Raw genomic sequence first — 21,190 nt, 5'->3', positions numbered from 1 at the left:
TGTAATAATCATGACCTTTAGTAAATAATTACACATGACAAAAAAGTACCTGTTAGCATAGAATACCTCTGCTTCCAGTGACCAAATGAGAGAATTTAAATCCAAGGATGAGAACTTTCAGCTACCTCAATTAGCAGATAATTTTGAAACAACGCTTGGTCTAGCAGTCTTCATCTCACCTGACTGGAGTCAAAGTCTTGTTCTCTGTAATAATTGCATATGCTTACCTGCTACCTTCCTGAGGGATACACTGCTCGACATCCACTGAAAGAGAGGCCAGAGCAGACACCGTTTCTGTCTCCTCTCTCTCTCGTTTCTGAGACTCAGCCAGCGCACAATCCACTGGCACAGAGTATGGCTCCACTGACTTCCAGTACCTGCCTAAAGAAAACACACATAATAATTTATCGGAATTTTAGCTAGCATGGTGGTGCAAGCATAGTAATCACTTAGTTCAACATTGGGTGATTATAATTTAAAATCACTGCGGTGTAAGCAGTACAGTTGAAATTTCAGACTGCAGTGAAGAGGTATATTTCTGAACCTAAGAATGTAAAGTTGGAAAGTGCTTTCATTCCAAGGGCTGTGTCACACCCTTCCCCAGAAGGTAATAAACTGGAGGAGTAACACACAGGCTAATGAACTCATACTGTCAGACAAGCTATTGGCTTTATCTAGGCAAGGTGAAGGGAGTTCAGGTCAGGGTTAATACCTAGAAGATCTGATATGGCAGACAGTTGATGCATATACAGAAAATAGGACTAGAAAAAAGAACATTGTCATACAAAGTGCTCACACAGCACTGTCTTGAAAAGGAAAAAAGTCAGAAATGCCAGCTCGGACTGAAGTAATGTTGCCAGAACAATCAGGTTTGTTAGTCCTGGATGTTCTTTCTCCTCCAACCTCAGGGCGTATACTAGAACAATAATTTATTTTAAACTTTCATATATGAACTGGCTGTTGCTGGAAAGCTGCCAGATATAAGGAATAGAGCTTTCTGGTTTGCTGTGTAAAAACACAGCAGTGGATTAAAAGCATGAGTATTCTCAGCTTTCTGCCTGCAACAGAAGAGACAGTAAGAAGCTTCTGGAGCAACAGGAAAAATAATGGCAGGTGACTCATTGTCAACATACAAAATAGTCTGCTACTGCAGTGCTATTAGGCAACAGAGGTTGATTAGTGGTACCCAGGTGAACAATTAAGAATTTACATATGTATTTCTTACAGTCCAGTAATCCAAGGAGAACTCACTAATTGCCAGGTGGATGACACCTGGAAATTCAGAGCTTTGGGGAGGCTGGGAGCTCTGGACCAGAGCTCATTCAGTGTTTAGCAAGAAGCTTCCAGCAGCTGCTGCAGAGGTTGGGTCAGGGTACTTATCTGGGAATTAGACAGAGGGTTTCAACAGCTGTGAAAGAGAGGGGATCAAGCAGGGGACTTTTCCGAGGGCTAAAAGGAGGATTTTGGCAGCTGGTCAGTGGGCTGAGTCGAGGTGCTTATCCGGAGGGTAGCTGGAGGCTTTGACAGCTGGGAGGCCAGGCCAGTGGTGGTGCTGCCTGCACTGCACAAAAGCTGCTGAAAACTCCCTCTTTGGTAACACAGCTCTCAACACAGTTTCAAGCTTTTCGAAAGATGAACTTTTCCCTCCAGTGAGAAAGCAGCTGTCAATAAAGCCTGAAAATGTCTTTATTCAAAAACATGGTTGCAAGATGAAAGCCCAAGTCAATGTGCAAGAACAACCAGCGAGCATGGCCAGCATGTTTCTTTGAACTCTAATAGTGTGCACGTTTGAGTAGTTAGCAGAATCTTTAAATAACAGGGACCTTCTGGGGATAAAACGTAAAGTGTATTAAGTATCCTACAAAGTTGAGATTAAGTGTTAGGAGGTTGGCTTTGCTCCAAAAGCATGAAAGACACAGCTAAAAAGTTATGTATATTACAGTAGGCTCAATGATTGGAGCCTGGCAAATTTTATAAAAACAAGACAAAAATATTCTCTATTATTACTGTGCTCAGAGACCATATTCTCTATTCATTAAAAAAATACACTAAAAACAAACAAAAAAAAGTTATATGAGCATTCCACAATGTTCTCACAGATCATATGTGCAAAAGTCAGTCTCTGCAATATACACCCAATTCAAACCCTATAATTTATGAGCTAAATGTTCACAGATTGGGTGGGGTTTTTGTTGCAGAAACAGATGTGCAAGAAAATCAAGTCTGTTGGCATGGGAATAATACCCCCTCTTGCCTATAAAAGAAATGAACCCATGTTCACTGCTGGAGTTTTCAAGGGCTCTTATTCATAAAATAAAATATTAGTAACCAGCTACCACTGTGTTGCTCTCCTGCAGCAACAATAAAACAGCATCAGTGAGGATTGCTCCATCACATTCATTCATTCACACACATGCTCACACACCAGCTGCCCCCTGAATCTTGACTTTCTTGTAATACTAAAACTCAGGGCCAGTTCAAGCATATTAGTGGGCTCTCTGTGCCCACTTAACTGTCCTCCACTCCCAAGCGATCTGTGATTTTCCATGTTTCCCTGCACTGAGGATTGTGTTATGCAAAGGACTTCAGCAATAAAGAGGGAGAGCGGAGTGAAGCCAGGAAGCAGGTGGCAGCAGCTATGCTGCAGCAGAGGGTCTTGGAGAAGGGGAGTGTGTGGCAGGGTGTTTGTGGTTTGTGGAAGGAAATTTTAAAGCAGTCCCAGTTAGGAATAGCATCCAGGTAGTAGAGGGTACTTCATACAAAGAGGATTTTCTGATGCTTGTGAAAAAGCAATGGTAGATTTTTCTTTAAAAGCAGAAAGCTGTAGCTTACAAAATCTGTGGTAAGCAGAACAGCTTTGCAAGCTTCTTTTTATGAAGAACATAATTTATATGCTATGCACAAAACATACAGGTCTTGCATGTGTGCTGAACCAAAAGATTGCAAAGTCTTGTGGGACGGAGAGGCAATCACATGATGCAGCTCCAAAGGAGCTTTGTTAGAAACCCTAGGTATGCTTTGGATTGACAATTAAATGAGCTCAAAAAGCATCTGCTTCAAACTGCTCACATCTCTGAATATGTAATTTCTACTGTGCTATACTGGAATGTGAAATTCTACCAGTCCTGTAACATTCATTGAGAAGAACGTGGTGGAGCTCAGGGGGAAGAATAAAGCATACTGCTGATTTCATTCATACAAAACTTGAAGACGGCTTGCAAGAACAAACAATGAAACCAAATCAGTCTTCTAGGTATGCTTTGGCTTTCAGCATGAAAATGTGCTTAAGTCTCCCTCAAAGATTTGTAGGAACACTGATTATTACCAGGAAATAATAAATGTGAATGTTTCTGTCACTGTTACAGGCATTTGTAATTGCCCTTCACAGATAGATTTTGACATGCCATACATGGCTTGCTTAAAAAAAAAGTTAGTTTCAGGGTGGTATTCAAGCTAGTGAACAGGATTGTTTAGAAATAGCATATTACATGGGTGTGGGAACTACTACTTCCAAATGTATTACATTTCCAAAGGAGCTTTGGATCACTGTCACAAACAAAACATTTATACAAATTCCATTGTAGTTAGAAAAAAGTTGTTTCCTCTTGTTCCTTAGTCCTTTCCTCTAAGTATTGTATCTTCAATTTTTTTTGCAGCAAACACAGAGGAGAGACCTTTTTTTGGTCTAAAATATTGCTAATACTCATTATTGAAGTTGGATCACAGAAATACAGACTCCACATACATGCAAAAGCAATCATCCAAATAAACCAGGCTTTCTCAGTATCTCCTGAGGTGTTACCCCACAGCCGAATGCTTTTCAGCCTGCATAACTCCCTATAATATTCATCATGTACTTGCTTCTTTTAATTCCATCTAAACAGGCATCCCCCCATAAAGCTACACTAAACTTCCTCAATGATCCTTTCCATCATCCAAGCATATTCCTCTCTAATACTTGGTTTCTCTCTCTCCAGACAAAATTATGTTTGCCCAAACCTTTAGGTAATACCTGCAAGAAAAGATAGAATATTGTGCATATATAACCCCAAACCCTGAGCAGCCCAACTTAGGTTTCGGAACAGCCTACTGGACTGCTGTGACTGTACCAGGTCAGCTGAAACCTAAGCTTGTTCTGAACAAGCAAAGTTAAGCCACTCTGCACAGCTCTGAACTGTTTTTAGACACACACTATATTTGTTCCTAAATCCATTTCTTCTTTCTGAACTGCCATAATTTCTGTGTATTTCCAGGAAGACACTATGCCTTTCTGGAGGCAGTATTAATTTTTTTTTTCCTCAATTCACTTTTTCTTTGTTTCAGATCCATTTTCATTAAATATGTCTTATTTCAAACAGAATTGCATATTCTTTCTTAACGTCTGTGACCTGTGTGCAGCTTTCTGTCCTTATTATCATTTGCAAATCTGCTCTATCTTATGCATAGGACATAAATCTTCTTAACTTGCTGATTCCTTCCAGAGCATTAACAGGGAATTTTAAGGAAGATACTAATTCATGAGCAACCCTAGGGCATACCAACCAGCAAAAATAACTTACTGGAAGTTATCATATACAGCTGATTTACTTAGAGTATTTGCGTATCTGGATGATTACTATATATGAAGGTTGAATTATACACCTACAATTAGTTTTATTTGTCCACTTTACAACTAAAATCAGATTGATAATTACTGCATGAGCGATGAATAATGCATGGTGGCCCTTTTAAAATCTGCATTTATTTTATACAGATGAATCCCAATTATTTGTGATTCATCTAACATGAAGCAAAACATTTGTTATCCATTTGTTGTTGTTAAGGAGCCAGCAAACAGTAGAAGTCAGGAAGCTCCCACTGCCTTGGTAAAATGGCAGAAAGCAGAAAATGAGAGAATTTAAGGGAAGTCTGCTCAGTTGGATTAAGGCAACTGACGGCAAAATTTTTCAGTGAGACCAGAGCAAATGCCCTAAAGCATCTGGGTAGTAAAGGACTGGGATCAGGGCACACAGGTGAATCCATCAAGTACCGTCTGCACCAGAAACAGAATAAAATAATGTATTTCTTAACATTGTTCCACAGATGAGTGCCCATTTTTAGCCTTTAAATTTTGTCTCAAGCTCCTATACATCTCAAAATGAGTAACTTGTAAAGAGCTGCACAAACAGAATCTGAAGAAATTATTTGTTAGTGTTCTAATTTACCTGTCTGTTCCTGTCCCTTAATGACAAACATCTATTTCATCCAAGCTGCTCTGGAATGGAAAGATTTGGGAATATTCAGGAGTCAGAAAACTAAACAATTTCAATGGGTTACTTTTTTCAGGGCCAAATACATAGCAGAAACTAAAAGATGTCAAACAAATAAAAACATATATATATGTACACTAGACAGAGCATGTTGGTTTATATATAAAACATTTCCTACTCTTTTCTCTGAAACAATAGCTTAATGTCTATGACATTAATTAATAATAAAAAATACCCCAACCCACTAACCCAAACTGAGAAACATACTTTGAATTTCAGTGGTCTTTTTTAAAGAAGCTATTGCATTCATATTGGGGATTTGGTGCACAACATCTTCCGGGAAAGGCTCCAGCTGCAAGAATAGAATAGAATAATATAAATTTTCAATAAACCACAGGGAAGTAAAACAAACTGAAACAATCTAATCCGCAGGAAAAGCTCAGTCCAAGAACTGGTTAACATTTTGCTTGTATCAGTTCTGAAAGTATAGCCATGATTTTGTTTTCTGTATTCCAGCCATGTAATTGAATTCCAAGGGGCTTTTCTATTGGCTGCAAGACTAATCTATGGAGTCTCTGAAGCAGGTGCACGTCTGTGTATTATTCATTAAAAAAATGCTAGTTATTTGTGTAATTTTTGTAGGTTCCTCACAAACCAAATTCCACTGCATCTGTATATGCAGCTGGGCACTCCAAACAAAACCTTGCTGAAGTCACACTGGAACTGAAGTGTGCACTCTATTATCTTTATTTTTCTGTTGTTATTACATCTAACCATCTTACAGATTTTAAGATTTATAGAGGAAAACCATAAAACACAACTGCTTTTACTAGCTTAGCACTGATTTAAAATAAAGTAGTAAATAAAGAATAGTTTTGCAGATCATCAGTAAGAGTTCTCTAAGTACGTTTTTTATAGAATCAGCTGAATATTAATTAGCCAGTTTTAATTATATATTCTTTGAGTAGGACTGTATCATAGTAAATTAGCAGGAGTAAGTGTTCAGGCTCTGCACAGTTGTTTTGCCTGGCAATGGGTAGATATACCAAGTAAAATGTATTTTGAAATTTGTCCACATGTGCTTTTTTGCCTATCTTCCATACATTTTCTCCTAGAAAAAGGGTAAAAGATTGTTGGGCTAAATGCCTCTTCTTTTACTGTAATAACTATATTCTCCTTGGCCTATGCTTAGAATCCAGCCAGTTTTTCCACTTTCCTGCATAGACTGCTAAGGCTGTTACATATAGAGCAACTGTGTCAAGGTAGACAAGGGCGATATCAATACCAATCTCTCTTCTCTAAAGCCAAGGAAGTTCAACCATTGTTGACAGCAGACATCTGTACTGCAGAAAAAACTCCTTTCTTAAGCATGACTGAGTCTGCTTTAAACTAGGTCAAGTGAAGCCCACCCAAGGAGCTTCCTCTGGGAAGTTAATAGTTCAGTAGTCATCATATAGTGTCGTCTGGGTTGCTACCACTGCATTGCTACCCACCAACTAGATAAAATCAGCTTTGATTCGAGTACAAAAAGTGGGAAGTAACTGCAGTGTAGATACTTCCTTAATGGTGCTATTTAAAGCAAGCTCAGCTACAAATCCCAGAACTTCTGGGATCTTACCATTATGATCAGTGGTGAATGCCTGTCAGTGATAAAGACATTGCAAATATCTCCAGTCTTTTGGAGTCCTGGTAACTAAAATGAATAGGACCGTTCATGTCATTATTTCCTTAGAATCCCATATGGGATTGCAGCTGGAAGATTTCCTTGTGGCTACAAACAATAGCACTATGTTTTTCCTCTTTTTCAAATAGCATAAATCACTCCATTCTGGGCAGTGAGCAAGTGTGCATAGAAGTGCTGGTAGGAATTGACTGGGTCTCAACTCTACTTAGGTACCAAGGAGGCCAAACTGCAAAGGAAGATAGTTGCTATCTAATATGTATCATGGATTAGAACAAAGAGAACAGTTACAATAAAGATAATAGTAACAGGTACATTTGCAATTCTTAAACCACATTTACTTCACAATCTTCCAAGGTTACTCTGTTTGGTAACTCTTGCAGGTACTTGGGTAACAACTGTGTATTTATTAAAATGCCCACCAACAGATCAAGCTTGAGAAATTTTAGAACAATAATCTGTATAATAATCTTTGCAATCCATAACTTGTGTTATGTAGATAAATAGCACTTGTTTTTATCATTTGTTATTTTCTGTTTAAAGCAATTTATCATTTGCCCAGGAAAAGGACAAAATCCTGAAGATTTTTTGGCTCTACTGGGTGCAGAAACACAGAAAGGGAAACAAACAGTAGCTTAAGGTTCTGTTTTGACAATTTCCTACTTCCTAAGGCTTTGACACCCAATTCGCTCCCCTGAATTAGGACAAACTAGCTCCAAGCTATAATAGTAGGATTGATAGCACAAGGTATGGAATTGCCAGACTGCAAGATCTGAGACCTGTGTCTTGCTCTGAGTACCTTGGGACTCTTTCTGCAGATGTCTTATACTAATTATTAAGATGGGAGCAACTGATGTAGAGATAGACAGAGGAGACTTCCTATTAAAACATGAATATTTTGCTGCCATCTTAAAAGCTGAATTTTTGCAGGAGTCAAAATATTGTCTTGATTTTTTCTAATATATTAATGAAAACTAATATATTAATATATTAGTTGTGTAATATATTAGTTAATATATTCCTAATATATTAATTTATTTAGCAGTACAAAAATAAATAATTTGAGTAGGTTAAATTTGAATATTAGACATATCAGATGAATATTTAGAAATGGCAGATGTGTTTTCAGAATTCACAATAAGATGATGACTTAGTAAAGAAGTGTCAAACATCCAACAATTATCCCAATCATTACTCCATCCGTTAGCTCTACTAACAGATCTGTAGGTCATTTGAATATAAGAGTCATGATTGGTCATTACTTAACAGATTTTCCATGAAAGTTTCATATTGTATCCAAAGCTCAGCTTCTGCTCTGGAGTTATTCTACCTCCTCACCCTTAGGGATAACCAGACAGAACTTGGATCCTCTTCCATATCAGGGAAACCTTATCAGGCTCCAGAAGTAAGTTCATTACATCATATACCCTGTTCAGTCCACATACAGTACCATTACAAAAACACTGAAGAAATAAAACCAGTGGGTTATGGCAGCTATTTCTATACACTTTGAAACAAGACTGTCTGCGTTCGAAAAAAGGATTTCTGTTGGCAGCTATCCACTGGTTGGATGCAACTGTATAGACTAGGGGTGTCCCTGGAAAATATCAGCAGTTAGACCCAACAGAGAACAAAAGAAATTACTCTACACCTGGCATATATGGCACCATCACCTTCCCTCCTACACTTCTTGGCATTCAAATCATGAAGTTATTAAATCTGGAGGCTAACAGAAAGGAAGCTGAAAAGAGCACTGGAAACACACTGTCAGGAAAGAAACCTTTCAGAGAAGAACAGCTCAAGTCAGTGCAGAAATAACCAAACCACTGGAGAGACAGTTTGGACCAGACACAAAGGTTCATATTTTCAAAGCTTTTACACAGCTGAATTGGGCTTTTGTGCCCAAAGTAGCAAAAGAAAGTAGAAACTGTGTCCACTTATCATTTTCAAAGTAGGAAAAACAATATAAGTGGGCAAAAAACACTTTGGCTGCCAAAGGCTGCCAGAGACATATCAACAAATGTTTGAAGAAGGAATTAACGATGGAAATTTCATGTGTCCAGAAGGTGATCTGAAATGATCATTGGGAATGTGAAGAGAATCTGAAACTACATCAGTCTGTACTGAGCTGGAAAATCTAGAAGATATAGCAATATCTTTATTGTCCATAGCACTGTCATGTTTTAAAGCATCTAGATTAGTCTTATTAGTTGCAAAGTGCAGTTAGAGATAACTGAAAATTGAGGCAATTGCAAGCATAAGGTAAGGAGCATGGAGATTCCTGACAGAAGCAGAAGAAGGGGAGAAGGCAGGTAGGCTCCTCAGTGATGCCTAGGCTGCAGAAGGAAGCTCTACAACCTTACTTTACCAGATAAACTGTGCAAGAAGTATATCAGTACCAAGACTGGGCTTTGATGGTCTTATGGTTGCCTATTGTTATAGAGGATTAAGTTCATAGAACGCAAAGGTCCTTTGTGCTCTTATACTAGCCATCTTCTCAAAGTAGCACTTGCTGTTCATATATAAACACTTCAGGCAAGTAGTTTTTTTTGATCCACTGTTATAATGTGGTACATAAATGAGTCAGTTTTCAGTAGGGAATAGGTTCAAAGGCACAAAGGGTCATTAGCACCTACCAGTCCCTGAAAAACAAGGAATGCCTTGCAAATATGTGACTTTGGAAAAAGAATATTCTCTGTTCCTTTGGCCAAACCACTTCCAGATTAGCACTGCCCACCGTGGGGACTTTGATGTCACCATGCTGACCCATGGCACGTACATTGCTCTAGTTTCCTACTCTAATTCTCTATTTCTGGGCCAATTACTGGACTCTGGGTTTATGCAAGCAGCAGTTGACAGGTGGCTCAGACTCAGTGTTAATTATTTTCTAGTATTAGACTCAGATTAACAATGAGGATGTGAGACTGTGACCAAGTTTACCCTTCAATTTAAAATTGATCCCAGGCCATATTCACTTCCATGAAAATTTCCATTTTGGAGAGAGAAATGCTTACCTGTTCTGGCAAATAGCTTCTTTTTAACAGAGTCCAGGCCCTCTTGGCAGAGATCACTGCAGAGCTGGCAAGCAGCCCCAGATTCACACTGAATTCCACAGAGGAAAATGCCAACTTTTTTTAGCAGGAAAGCTGCAGAGTACGAGCTTTCCACTTAAATTACCATCCCTCCTAAATGCCAGCTCAACAGATTGCAAGAAAGGAGCACATACTTCACACTCTGCAAGAAAATTGTCCAGTATAAGTTTTCAAGCATGCTTGGGAGCCAACCAATCACAATGTTTTGTCAAATTCTGCTTCAGACTGAAATTCAAGCCAGAAGAATATTTACTAGAAGATGTTAAATTTAGTCACTTAGAAATGTTTTTACACTCAGGGCCAAATTCAGCTTTGGCCGCCACAGTCAATGAGAGCAGACATGCATCCTTTGTGTGCCTTTGTTGCAGGGTCCTGCTGGGCAGAGCACACTGTCGACTGCACTTCTCTGTTTCCTCTGTGCAAAGGAGAGCATGACCCCGTCTGTGACTAATTATCACTTGTTACAGACCACGGCATACTGCCGTACCATGTAGCGCTAAGAGCCAATGCCCAGTGTGTAGACAGGTCAGAGGGACCGTGATGTTAGGCGGACTCCTATGTCCCATGGAAATATCCCACCTGGCTTCTTGAAAAGGGGTGGGATGAAGGAAGAACTAAATCCTTAGCTTTTGGCTCAAAGAGTTTTGTGTTTTAAGGAATCCTTCTCATTCTCTCTGGCTGCAGAAGAATCCCCAGCTGAACGCAGTTATGTTGAAAATAAATTGCAGGATTTAGGATACTGAACTCAAGGAAAGTTTATCCCTGCGGGCTTTATAAACCCAAGTAGTGCCTCTTCAAAAGTAATGTAACGGAAAGAAACCAGAACCTATCCTTGCACGTATAGAGCAGCCTTACTCACCACCACCTGGTACTGAACGGCATAGCAGAGGTCGTTATAGCACTGAAGTTAGGATGGACAAAATAGTGTGGAATTTCCATTCTCTGTGACAAAGATCTTTGGGAAAAATCTCAATATTCAACCCAATTTTCACATGCTTTGTGGAATAACATACAAATTTTAACATTTAGTGGTTTACTTAATTGAAGTAATATATATCTATATATATACTTTAAAAATAAGTATATCTGTGAAAAACTCTAGAATTATTTAAACAGTATCAAAGTAAATGAGAGAATTGAATTTTAAGCACAAGAATATACCATCATCTCAGAAATGTTTAGGTTTAAAAGCAAAGTCTCTTTTCTGATTATCTGAATCTATCATTTCCTTTGTTTTCACAGATGCTTTTTTAATGGACAAGTTCTCAAATTATGTCAAGAAAATTCAGGCATATTTAAAGCAACTAATGCTCATTCTGCCAAAAGGATTTCCATGTTTTCATTTTGGATTTATAGGGGATCCAGCTGTTTAATCTCTTCTCACCTCTTAGGAAGATTTCCTTCCAAGGAGATAACCTACAGTGCTCCTAATTAACTCTGCAAATGGTCAGATGGATTTTTCTCAGTGACATGGAAATTGTCTGCTTGTATACAGAAGTATGGACAAGAAAATCTGAGATCTTTAGATCTTTTTTAAAAATAATTTTATATGTAAACTTTCTAATTAATAATTTTATCATGATAACATTTATCCTTACCTTTACACCTGTAATTTCCTTTTTAGCTTTCTCATAATTTAAGGTGGAATTCACACAAGCAAGCCAGATTGAGTCATGTCAGATACCATAGGGTGGCTTGCCTGATCTCCAGTTGCCACTCAGAAAGGTTGTAGATCTCCTCTAAGTTCTATGCTAGATCTAACAGTCATGGGCCAATGTTCTGGCTACTCTAAGGTATCTAAAAAGACACCTCTGTTTAGGGAACTGGGTCTTAGAAGAAACAATTAAGAACAGAAATACCTCCAATCAGAGAAAACTAATAATTATAATCCCATTTCTGTTTCTGTCAACATTTGAAATTACTGTTCAAATGTAGTTCTGCAGAGAAGTTCAGAAGTATTGACCACACATAGATGGGGCTGATAGCTTATTTAAATTCTGAGCTCTTCCAAAAAAAAAAAAAAAAACACCTTTTTAATAGTTTTTTTTGGTTAGTCTTCAAAATCAACAACTGTATGCAGGAATTTCCTGTGCCATGCTCCAATTATTTAAAGAAGATTAACTTGATAGTGTATTTTTTTCCTGGTGGCTCCACTGCATTTGTTAAGAGAAGAGTAAAAATTTATCTTGCTATACAGATCACTGTGCTACAGGCCACATATAACTAAGAGCAAAACATGTCTATTTTGGATGTCAACCTATTTTCCTTCTTTGTGTTCAGAGACAAATAAGGAAAAAAAGGATTTTTCACTTGTGAGTTTGATGTTACCTCTACATATCAAACCAGCTCTCCGTGCAAGTTGAAAGTTGTGGCTAGTTTTGCAATTACTCTTTTTTTTTTAAATGTTATTCTGCTGGTAATGAAACCTATGAAGCAGTGAATTTCTGTATTGACAAGTCCTGGCCAAAAAAAACCAAACCAAAATTTTTCAAAAAAATCCTGCAAAATGTTTATGAATTCTAATCCTCAGCACATGAATAAATAGATCTGACAAACTGCAAAATACCTTACAAAGGTCTTTCCCAACCTTTCTAATTTGAGTTCAATTACATGTGTAGTGTTTAGAAACAGAATTTCATCTTGCCAATGTTTTTAAAGTATGGTTGCACTACATACCATTAATCGTAAAAACGAAGGGCAGATAATAAGTTATAATTATCCTATTAATCACCTATAAAGAATTGCATTCAAGAAAGAATGCATCCTCAAATTAGAATAATTGGTTGTTTGAAGAAAAACTTTTTTCTGTCCTTGGCAGGAACACAATTAGAGTTTGCTGTGCAACATCATTAATATTATGCTTAAATCAAACAATGTATATTCTATGTGCCATGTGGTGTAGATTGCCATAAATCTATAGATGTCAACATATGTGTTGATTTTTAACTGCTAACTAGGTATAAGACTTCCTTATTAGTGTCTGCTTCTTGGTAACATCTTTATTTATTCTTTTAAGCAAACATCAGTTTCTTATGGTAGTGTTGGTAACAACATTCCCTCTGGAATATTTTTCTCTTCTTAGCAGCCACAGCGTATTTTCTATTTCAAATTCTGCTACACCCGACCATTTAATGCATGTCCCTGAAGACAAAGCTGTGAGTAAGAGCACATGAGAATAATGCTTCTTGCATGAGATGTTTCAGGTTATTAATTATGTTCTTTTACAATTGAATTCAAAATGGCTGGGTGGGTATGTTTGTCTTCATTATCAGTTACTGAATTTTTGTCTTTCCTTAAATTTGCTTTGATATATTTTGCAAACAGATAGACTCACAATTTATCTAATTTCCCAGTCTCATGTTATTCTAAAATAAAATTGAAGAAAATCTCTATTCCAGTACACTTATCCCATTCCTTTTTCTTACAATTTGTACTCTTTCTCAGATAACGGCTATTCAGTGACAGCAGAAATAGAAATTGGTTGTGATATAGTGTTAAAACAAAACAAGACATTTTTCACAAATGGGTAGCACCACCAAATGGTCATAACTGGATAGAGGGACCCAGGCACCTGCACAGAGGAAGACACATCATATCTTCAGCATTGTACCTTTTGCATTAGTCCCACAAAGGAGCAAATTTCAGAGAATGGGTTTAGAAGGGCTCTGAAAAGCTACTGATGCCATAACACACCACCACAGGGAAGATGACAGCCAAAAATATCTGCGAGAGTGCACTGGAATGGCAGTTGGTCAAGAAGGTAATGCTGCATTCCCTAAGACTGTCAAATGCCTCAAGCTAGGTTTTTTAATCCATATTTCAGCACCTAAATAAACAGACCAACATTGAGCTGAGCATCAATTACAATAGTGCCTGTCACCACACTGGAAAACTCTCCTTGTGGGACTTGTCAAAGGTGATAAAACCCAATGAAAGCTTTTTTTTGTGTGTGTGTGTGTGTGTGTGTGTGTGTGTAAATGTCTACTTCTTTATATTTCTGAGAATATTGTTGAAAAAGCTATCACTTTATTCATTGCATGTATAATGTAAAAAAAAATAATAAACAAAAAGGTGTTTTTCTCAATGGGTCATAAAGATAAAAAGCACAGGTTAAAAAGAACATTTAGAAAATCTTTCTTATCCAATATTCACCAGAAGACACATATATTCATACAGGTATGAAGTTTTGAAGTGAAAGGGAACTGGCAGATCAGCTTGCAATTTGGCACTAATACACTTGAATGGAGAGATTATATAACTATTACCACTTCCTGTGGGGAAAACAAAGTAATACATTGCACTTTATAACAAGATCTTGCAAAATTCACAATTTATGGTAAAGGCTTTTGCCCTTTTATAAATTATTTTGGCTGTACCTTCAGCAAGCTTATTTTCCTTCTCACCACATTTGTAGGAGAAAAGATATTTTCTAGTGGACAACAAAACCAATTTTCATTAATATGAATGCTTATCTTGTGTTCATATATATGTAAAGAAAACATATTTACTTAGTCTGATAGTCCACTCTCAAAGTTTCAAAGTAAGATGTATGGAGCTTGATGAATCTTGAACACCACACGTAAATTACATACAGATCAACCTGAATCTTCCATTATAAGATAAACCCTGCCTTTTGGAAGTCTTGGAAACATTTTTATTAATGTTTCTCAATTTCAAAACCCTCTGAAATATATTTTTTCACATGCCAGTTGAGTGTCAAAATACTGAAAAAAATGTATCTTTGCTATATCCAGCTCCCAAGACTACCAGATACCTTGCAAAAGCTTTTTTTTTTTTTTCCCCCATGATGGTTGTCTGGAAGGTCTGGTCCTGATAGATGACATGCATACCAATGATGTCAAGTCTGGTATTTAGCACAATATCACCAAAAGCAATTTTGAGGTATTAAATCTTACTCAGAACTGGGAATAATTTAGGTGAACACTAAAGGATTTATATAATCAACTAATTTAGTGGTATTTATCCAAACCAGCTCATCTGAGGTCTGGTTGTTTCAAAGACATGTTGAAATTGCATGGGTTTTATATCAAATGAAAAATAAAAAGGGCTGATGCTATTGTTCCTAAAAGAAAATCAAAGATAGGAATTTCAGTGAACTTAGATCATTCTCTCCACCTACTATGATTTATATTTTACCTCATTTCCTAAAAGGGCGTTTATACAGGCTTCAGATGCATCACAGATGGCAGTAAGGTCATGTCCTCCCTCCAGTGCCAGCACCACACGGCCATCCGCTAGCTTCAGCAATTGCTTGGTTAGGTGACCAAAACCTGGCATTCAAATACAGTAGTGCAAATTGTTAAAGCAAAACAGATATTACTGGCATATTTAAAATCTGCTGTATGAGAATATAGAAAGGTCAAGGATATTGCACAGGGAACATGGGATATATTTAGTTCAGTATCCTGTTTCTGACTATGGCCCACAGCAGATGCTTTGGAGTTAGGTGTATGGGATTTTGTATGAGGCAGATGTGAGATAATACTGATCCCTAATAGCTGGAGATTAGTGGAAACACGAGGCTGTTACCATCATTAACCATTATCAGCCCAGATTCACTTCCTATTTGCATGTCAGCGTAATATATACCCAAGATATTTAGAGATATCTGCCACAACTCTGGTCACTTATGGCATCAATATGACAAATAATATTTGTAGCTATGCTATGATACTATAATTAGTAGTAAATATATTTTTCAAATTAAATTTTTATTTACAAATTTATTCTTCCTTTTTATTTCGGGTTTGAGTATAATGTACAACCATGGAGTAAAAAACAGTAGAAACATATGTAACCTCTTAGCTCACTTTGAAAGTGTTTTTGGAGGCGACACTAACAACTGGATCACTCGCTTTGATTCAAGGTTTTGGTATAGGTTGAAACTGTCCAGAACTTTGTAGATATTTCTGCCAGTATCACTCATTCCTGACCAACAATGTTCTAAGCAATTCTGCACCACAGCCAAAAATGATGGTATTTTGTTTTATGTGGTGACCTATAACTACATAAACACTAACACAATGTTTTCACCTGCGATTCAAGTAATTTTTTTTTTTTTCCATTTTAATGGTAAGAAAAAAATGCAAAAAAAAAAAAGTGAATTTGGAGACAAGATTTTGGAGAGAAATTTTGTGGTAGTTTCCTGAGACAGCTATTGTTTTTGATTAATCTCCTTTAAGTGAGTAATGATAAGTAAAGCTTTGAAACTATTGAAGTTAAATAGCCTTCACATCTTGTTCTTAACTTTTCCACTTGGTCTGTTCCAGTTGCTCTACTGATGATCACTACTCATTGCAGTGCATTTCATAGTCTTAAATAAAACATTTAGAAGGTACCTGCTAAAGCCTAGGGCTCTATGAAGACCAGAAAAATCAACATATTTGTATGATGTTCCAGTGAAGAATAAAAAATTAAAAACTACATAAATTACAAGAGTGTTTTCTAGAGGAATTTTCCAAGACACAGACTTAAGGCTTAATCTGGCAAACAAACAAGCACACAATTGGTTCTGTTTAAATCTTAGGACTTTGTTAAGCAATTATCCAACTCTTTATAGAATAGGGACATTAACGATACCAGGTTTGCTTTAGATATTCAGATAAAAAGAAAAAGAAAAAAAGATCTCTTTCCTGCTTAATCTATTGATGATCACAGAAGACTCCAGGTCAAATATTGTTTTCTTAAGCCACTCCACAATCTTCTACAGTCTCTAAGAACTGCAGGTTTGATTAAGGAAAAGTAACTACACTGTGGTTAAGATTACATGCAGGGCTGAAAAGCAAATAAAATCTTAAACTCTCATTTAAGCTCAACTTTTCCTCATGAAAAAAACCCAACCCTAAACCATCCAATCGTCTCTACAAAAGACCAAATTTAGACAGGATAATAAAAGCAAAGGAAGGAATGGAATGAGGATAACCTTTGATCTTTAGCCAATTTTTACTTTCTTTTACGTACAGGATTTATTTCTGTCTGCATGTTACACATGTGAACTTTGGATTCATAAGAAGAGGGTGCCAACAGCCTAAAGTGAGTCGTACATACAGCATTTAAAGGAAATGAAGTAGAATGAACAGGCACAGACTCCCCACATCTACAGCTCACCCTTTGGGTCTGTGAGAAATCCAACAGCACTTTTAAGACACCATTATCCTCCACATTACACAGCTTCTGTGAAGAAGGAAAAGCTCTACCATGTTTCCCCTGCACATGCTGAAAAATTTGTATGACCGCAAATGTTGCTGCTGCCACATCGTAATTTTCTGAGGTATGTGTAGCAATAAATGTAAAGACTCTCTCAATGCCTTTTTCTTCTTTTAGACAACTGTACATAATATAACTCATAGACATTGTTATAATATTAGTTTGCCTGCTTGGTTTCTTAATGATTTTCCTTGTATAAATGTTATAATAATCATCCCTGGCTGAGTCAGGATCCATGCAATGAGCCATACAGAAAGCATCTTTTCCAACAGAGATCATGGTAACAAAATAAAATGTTGCCAAATCAAATCAACATGATAGGGTTTTTCTTCAGTATAATTGCCCTGACAAAAATAAAGGTGACTTGCTAGAGAGGGAGGAAATAACTTTAGGCAACAGTACCAACACTGCCTGTGACTAAATGAGTTATGGAAATTCTTAACAAAGAAACTTGGATCCCGTGTCACTGCAGCAACCCAGGAAAGATATTAGCTTCCTCAAGGAAATCCCCTGGAGTACAGAGTAACAAAATGGAAAGAAAGGAATCCCAGTCAAGTAATGATTTTAAGATGGGCTGTAGTTCATGCCAAATAATTAAAAAAATCATGAAGAAAATAGTAATAAGCACCAGTAAAAGGATCATTCATCTCCCCTGGTACGAGACCAAGCATATCTTTGATGCCTCGCTGACCAACTCTAAGGTGAGAAAGGAGTCAGACAAGCATTTTGAATTCTGGGTCTTCCAATCTGCATGAATTTCTAGAAATCAGCAGCAGTTCTTGCCCTTCTACTGTGTCTGCTGGCAAGGGTGCTAGCTGCGATGAGGGCTTTAAAAGATGTTTCTGGGTTTGATGTGCCATATTTTATAACTGTATGTTTTTGCAGTGGTGTATAACAGTTATACATTAGTGGCATTTTATAAAAACAGCAAAAGTCCAGTTATAGAATGGAAAGTCATGTTAAAAGATCAGTGCCTGATTTTCAGTCCAGCCTTAAATGGGCATTGCTTCTTCGAGGCTGCAGGTGCTCTTGGGCCATTTAGAATCTGAATGCCTGACTCAATGACAGGCATCTATTAATCAGGGCTTGAAATGGCCCTGGCAGTATCCACAATTACTTGTGTCCATGTACCTGAATTAAAATGTCATATATTAATAATAATTAAAAAAGAAATAGTATTTAAAACTCGAATAATTTCAGTCAGTAAGTGAGAAAAGATTACACACACAGGGCTATTTCTCAAATCTTCTTGATGTGTCCAGTGAATTTGTACTTCGCAGAGACGTAGCAGAACATTTTAAAATTAGGCTCATGCAGTGTGCCAGGAAACAGTGAGCACAGTTTTGTGCCAACTATTATTTTCATAATTTCTGTAATTGAAATGTTAAAAGTACCTGTTTCCTTTACAGATCCAATATTTAGACATCCAGGGTAGAATTTACAACTACACTTAATATTAATTTGCTATGATCCTAGTAACAACAATGATAAATCTTTGAGTTGCACAAAAAACAGCATTAAAACACTAAGTAGTTCTGAAAATCCTACTTACCAAATGGCTTACATTTTCCTGACAAAAAACCTGTGAGTGCACAATTGAACATCTAAGCAAAAAAGGCTAGATTCAAATGGAAGCCATTGTAAACCATGTTATGTATTGGAGAAACATGCAGTGTATGAGCTGTTATCTGACGACTTTTGAAATAAAAATATAAACTTTTAAAACAAACACATAACACATACTCTTTAATTATACCCTGTCCCCTCCTCCAGTACTATTAGCAGAGGATATACAATATTCAGCCTTAGGTAAGAAAATATTCTACTGTTGGAAGGCAGAAAGAGAGAAAGCTAATACTGTATTATACTGATGAGCTAGCTGCCAGCCTGTTATTGGACACAGTGTGCTGATCACTTACAGTACCATCTAAGCAAGTAATTCAGCTTTTAGTGGACTGATCTCTCAGTATAGCATTAAGAGCCCTGGTGGTTGGGGTTTGGTTTGGTTTGGTTTGGGGTTGTTTGTTTTTGGGTGTTTTTTTTTTTTGGTAACAGAAAATTCCCCATGTGCTCCTTTTTCTGCCAAAATGATGTAGGTGAAGCTTCTGCTTCATTTGACTAAAGTCACTGGAGCAACTGTACTCTACCTGGTCTTACTGAAAACCGAGAAAATGTTAAACCCTATAAGAAAAGAACCTGGGGTTATTTCAGTTTCCTTTTTTTTTTTTTTGTTTTTGAGGCATCCTTACCCTGACGACCTGAAATGGAAAGTGGCAGAGAGCAGGTACCAGACTTCTGAACCAGGCCAGTTCCCCTCCGATGGACTCCTCACACAACTATCTTGTCTACTACAGCTAGACGAAGTAAAGCTAACAAGTCAGAATTGTACAGCCTGCCGTTTTGACAATGAAACATTTGAGAATGAAGACAACTTGTGAATGTTATTCTTTTCACATCCTCTCCTCAGCAGACAGGGAAAGGAACCATATGGATGGGGTACACTCCCAGCCAGCAACGCAGCACTCCTTGTTTGTATAAATATGCAAGATCAATATGCAACTTCAGTTTGCTCACCAGCAAATGTGCAAACACCCAGTTAGTGGGGACTAAACCTGCCTCAGAAGAAGACAGACCCCTTCCCTCTCCCCCACTGCACATAAGGAGAGCAGATGTCTCCTGCACAGTAACTTTCTGGGTGACAGCAAACGAAGGAGAGCAGAGCCCTGGCGCTAGCCCTTGCTCAGGGGAGGCAGCTGATGGAGGAACAAGGACACGTCACCAACAAAAAGGTTGGTGAAACTTTGGAGTTATGGATAAAGCCTCAGCTTTCTCAGCCTCAGGAACAGGGCCCCAACAGCTCTTTCAGCTTCAGCGTCTTAAAAGCTACAATTCGACCCTAAATTACAGATTTTTGGTGAGCTCCTCTGGCTACTTGGAGTAGCCTGGAGAGCGATACATGCAAAACACAAAAACTCCACAGACTCTGTCCTGGACCTCCAAGTATGTATTTAACTATTATTTACCATTTAATCATGTCATTACTCTCTAATTTACTTGAGAATGTGTTTTCCTCTCATTAAAACTGTTGCAACAATCACTGCCAAAAGTCTACCCACCAATGTTCTACACTCCTTCCCTGTGGTTCCTTTGTGACTATTTGATTAATTTTCATTGATATTTTTCCAACAATAGCATCTAAAATTAACTGGGTCAGTTTTTACATAACTTCCTGAGTCATCAGGCTACGTGTCCTAAATAAATATGGCCATACAGGAGTCAAATGATAATTTACCCTTCCAGCACTGGCAGGAGCTAGAACATTTTGCAAAGCTTGTGCTCTATGATGAGAAAAGAGATTTTCTTCTCAGGTCTTAATTCGGGACCTTTTATTCAATTAAATCTTCATTTGGATTAAGTCAGAGGTTTGACTCAGTTGGCAGGATGTGGCCTTGAGTGAGGGGGAAAGGGAGATTTTAATGCCAAATACGTTCTTATGAAAAACATTTTCCAAATGGCTGAAATTATGAACGTTAGTGTTGAGGTACCTGAATTTAAATGGTAGAGATCTGGCCTCCACGCATTAGCTGCTGGTTTCTTGCTTTTAATACCAGAGAAGGAAGCTCAGTAACACTTCAAATTACATGTCTCAAGCAGTCATTTAATTTAGATTAAATTAGACAGTAATTGTACGTTAAATAAATACCAATGGCCTCAGAAGCACATTTTTTATGGATTAACAATTTGTGTAATAGATGTTTTTATTGCATGCCTGTTAGTTCTACAGTAATATGTTTTTCATAATTAGCTACTCTTTAGCTGCTACACTGAACATATCATTAAATCTATATTAAGTACGTACTCAAGGATACATAGGGTACCTTTTTGAAAGTCAAATAATGCAAACATGTCTCACTACAGGAGAAGGGCACTTTGACTATGCT

At 37.4% G+C, this 21,190-nt stretch overlaps 1 protein-coding gene across 1 annotated transcript in view; it reads right to left on the bottom strand.

The window, feature by feature from the left end:
- Window positions 1-21,190, bottom strand: part of LOC104514011 (histone deacetylase 9-like) — a gene marked incomplete at its 5' end in the record, with an annotated part of 135,785 nt that overhangs the window by 9,441 nt on the left and 105,154 nt on the right. Inside the window, 3 exons of the mRNA XM_010157528.1 lie at window positions 228-381; window positions 5,517-5,601; window positions 15,180-15,313. Of these exons, the coding sequence (XP_010155830.1) occupies window positions 228-381; window positions 5,517-5,601; window positions 15,180-15,313 (373 nt within the window). The remainder of the gene's footprint in view (window positions 1-227; window positions 382-5,516; window positions 5,602-15,179; window positions 15,314-21,190) is intronic.

The sequence above is a fragment of the Eurypyga helias genome, unplaced genomic scaffold, assembly GCF_000690775.1.
Source record: "Eurypyga helias isolate BGI_N326 unplaced genomic scaffold, ASM69077v1 scaffold13778, whole genome shotgun sequence".
Classification (NCBI taxonomy): Eukaryota; Metazoa; Chordata; class Aves; order Eurypygiformes; family Eurypygidae; genus Eurypyga; species Eurypyga helias.
The sequence above is the reverse complement of the archived record's forward strand: the minus strand, read 5'-3'. Positions and strand labels throughout refer to the sequence as shown.